Source organism: Pinus tabuliformis, chromosome X (assembly GCF_031772625.1).
Source record: "Pinus tabuliformis cultivar Carrire ecotype Pingquan chromosome X, CPIR1, whole genome shotgun sequence".
NCBI lineage: Eukaryota > Viridiplantae > Streptophyta > Pinopsida > Pinales > Pinaceae > Pinus > Pinus tabuliformis.
This window is the reverse complement of record NC_142308.1, coordinates 358,296,643-358,300,184: the sequence shown is the minus strand read 5'-3', so window position 1 is coordinate 358,300,184 and position 3,542 is coordinate 358,296,643. Positions and strand designations below refer to the sequence as shown.

The following is a 3,542-nucleotide window of genomic DNA, read 5'->3' as shown; positions in this document are numbered from 1 at the left end:
TAAAAAGATGCATCTATTTTCCATGTTATGATCTTAAAAGAGACCAAGGCCATTTCTATATTTGTTCATAAATTTCCAACACTTATGCATGTTTAAAAGTTGGGTAGTTAACACAAAACCTATTTCATTACAAAAAATACCATTAAGTAATGTATTGAGTTAAAATTAAGGTGTAAATGCCGTCTTGGAAATTGGTGGTATGCATTAATGCCTCTTGGAATGTTTCGGTACATGCATTTTAAACCTTGGCGTGAAGAATTATTACCTAGTGGCCTTCCTGCAGGCCCTCCGCCCACCGCCGCGCCACCACGGGTGGCCAGGGGGCGGATGGTCGATTCCGGGAATCGACCATCCGCCCCCCGGCCGCCCGTGGTGGCGCGGCGGTGGGCGGAGTGGCCTTCCTGCAGGCCCTCCGCCCACCGCCGCGCCACCACGGGCGGCCGGGGGGCAGATGGTCGATTCCGGGAATCGACCATCTGCCCCCCGGCCGCCTGTGGTGGCGCGGCGGTGGGCGGAGTGGCCTTCCTGCAAGGATATTGTATGCAGAGGCAGGAAAGGATATTTTATGGTCAACAAGAAAAGTGGAAAGATATTGTGTGCAGAGGCAGGAAAGGATTTTGTAGATCTTCTCTTCGGCTTTCTCACGTTGCCGACCGCTTTTGTTATCAAATTGCTTTTAGCGTTGAATCGCGGGAAGAATATCGGCTGCCTCAAAAACCTTTACACTAGCGTAGAGAAGCTCCAGAGTGTGTTATTAAATACCGAGAAATCCCATTTACTGAACCCAACTGTTATGTTTTCCCATCCGAATAGCATCTTTAGAATCGAGTCAGCTCCCACTCTCTACTACGTTTGCAGTGCTGACCGTAAACGTTACTGGGATCTCCACGACATGAGTTCTCAGATTAGTGACATGTGTGCCTGCGGCGAACGCATGTGTTGGGAGGTGGAATTGGAGGATCCGTCCGTGGGAAATAACACTAATAGCGCAAGGACCACTGGAGGTGGAAGCAGCGGGGGTGGTTATGTGAAGGAGACGGTTACCTTCACGATCACCGATGACTTACAGATCTCTCCCTCTTCGGCCATCACCAGCCTTAACTTGCTCAATAAGCTCAATGTTAAGGGTTTATCGGATTTGATGGAACGAAACGCGAGTGTCGGCCCCAATGAGGTGATGAGATACTATACTTTTCTATACTTAGTTTGTGTTCGTGATGTTGTTAAATAGTAGGAATTCATAATGCTGTTAATGACAAGGGGGTCACAACTTTTTGTTTTTTAGGCACTGGAGCTGCTTTGGGCTTCTCTCGTTTCCACAACGCCTTTGAACGACGTTTTCGGTGCTGTCGTCCGCGCAAGTTGTCATTTGGCGTTGCCGCGTGGAGGATGTTCCAAGTAGCATGGACAAATAATGGACACGGAATGACTAATGCGCTACAAACATTTTGAATATGATTTCTAGTAGTAGGCAGTGTAATCCATAGTTAGCATATGGAATAAGGTGCACTATGTTAGAGTAGCTACCGTTTTTGATGGAGGTTTAATAGCTGCTAGTATTATTATTTTCAGTTTAGTTGAAATTTCGAGTTTTGTAATCACTACAGCTCTACCTGGTTATATGAGATCAGACTCTTCTGTCTTTTTTCTAAGCGTTATCTAACATGTTAAAGCGCTACCTTTAAAGGACTATGGAAATTGACATTATGCATAACTATTCGGGCTCCTTGGTTCAAACTACTAAACAAATGTTTGCAGGATGGTAATCTAGTTTTATTATTGATATTACGATTAACCTTAGCTTTAAATTGATTTTCTTAATTCTATATGATATTAGAATGAACCATTCCCTTAATTATATAATATCATCTAAAATTATGATTACCATTTTTCTGTGAATCCAGCAATGAAACCAGCAAAAAGATGTCGACAATTGATTAAATCCACTAATTTTGTACTGATAATAAGAAACTGTTCGGTGGCTTTAAGAACAAGGTGGTATTTATAGAGTCTCTTTAGCTGCAACAAACTTTTATTATTGCGTTGTTTGAGATGTAAGCATGGTCGTCTCTGTGTCACTCCCTGCGGCGGGAAACGATTTAGGCGAGAATATCGCCATGTTAGCCATGTGACCCATCAATAAATTTATTCAGGAGAATCACACAAGATCCACATATAACCTTAAACATCTCATTTTTCTGAAGTATTCGAATGTCAAGCGGGTCTGGTTCACCTCATTTATCATGTAAAGTCACAGGAATAAAAAATGAGAGGGAACTTAAGTCATATTTGAGAATATTATATTTATTTCAATCAACCAATGAACTTGTGTTTTTGAAGTCATGTCATAACCATTACCCAATAAAACTAAGTCAATCATGTGAGTTTGAGTTGTCAACGAATAAACTACATGCATTTATAATATTGAATATCATATATTACATTGTTTGCAAAATTAAACAAAAACTTGAAGGTACCGAGAAGACATACCAAACATATATATACATATAATAGTAATACATGTAATGTGGAGAAAGAAGATTTGAAATCAAATAATACATATAAAAGTAATACATATAAATGAGATTATAATATAATTAATGAGTTAGTAATTAAATGAGAGTATAATAAAACTAATAAGTTATTAAAAGGAATTATCAAATGTGTCAACAAAGAATAAAATAAATTAAAAATAGTAAGAGACTTAATGAAGAATAAAAAAGGAAATAACAAACAATTGGATAAATTATAAGAAAGTAAATACAAATGTATTAATAAAATGACCCGCAGTAGGGGGGGTAGGCGGTAGGGTGGGGCGGGGGGGGGGGGGGGGGGGGGGGGGGGGGGGGGGGGGGGGCCGCGGGGGTAAGGGGGGGGGGTTGAGACATAAAAAATTGGTTTTATTAGCATTTTTTAAAAAGTATGAAAATTGACCCTAAAAAAAAAATCATTATTCCAGTATCAACACTTTCGTTCTGAAGCTATATTTTGCAGGAAAATTTCGTAGTCACTGCCATTTTTAAAACAGCCGCAAAATTGACACCTAAAAAAAAAAACATCGTTCCAGTATACACACTTTTCGTTTTGAGCACTGTTTTTGTGGTTTTTTTGGGGTTTTTGGGCCAGAGTTCCCGTTTCAAAGTTTACATTGTTATTATTATCTCAGATATACAACATCAAACTGGCGCTGTTACTGGGGATTCGAATTTCATTAAGTTTTCCTGGGAAACGATATGTATTCTATTCCTTTAAGGTGATTAAAGGTCTAGAAAGGTTAAAATCCTTCACCTGGCGACTCCACTCTTTCAAACTGGCACCTTTTAAGCACACCAGATCTCATTCAGAGGCTGACTTAGTTGATCCTCTATCAGACCTTGAAAAAATTCTGAGAAAATCTAGTTCTAAAAGGGGACATCAACCCTCTTCTTCTTCCTCTTCAGTCTTGCAGTCTGAAGATTTAGCATCATTTGATCCTTATAGTAACATTCCATCCAATCCAGATTACTCCCACCTATCACCTAGGGTTGTTGAACTCTTAGACA

At 40.0% G+C, this 3,542-nt stretch overlaps 1 protein-coding gene across 1 annotated transcript; it reads left to right on the top strand.

Moving 5' to 3' along the window:
- The first annotated feature begins 451 nt into the window (after positions 1-451).
- Positions 452-1,402, top strand: LOC149139977 (uncharacterized). The gene is made up of 2 exons (XM_089450864.1): positions 452-1,174; positions 1,286-1,402. Exons 1-2 carry the CDS (start codon positions 452-454, stop codon positions 1,400-1,402), a joined length of 840 nt encoding a protein of 279 aa, XP_089306990.1.
- The last annotated feature ends 2,140 nt before the right edge of the window (positions 1,403-3,542 follow it).

Excerpts from the sequence above, each read along its gene's own strand:
- LOC149139977 (XM_089450864.1), top strand. The coding sequence starts at position 452 with ATGGTCGATTCCGGGAATCGACCATCTGCCCCCCGGCCGCCTGTGGTG. Across the intron at positions 1,175-1,285 it reads CGAGTGTCGGCCCCAATGAG|GCACTGGAGCTGCTTTGGGC; the intron begins GTGATGAGATAC and ends TTTGTTTTTTAG.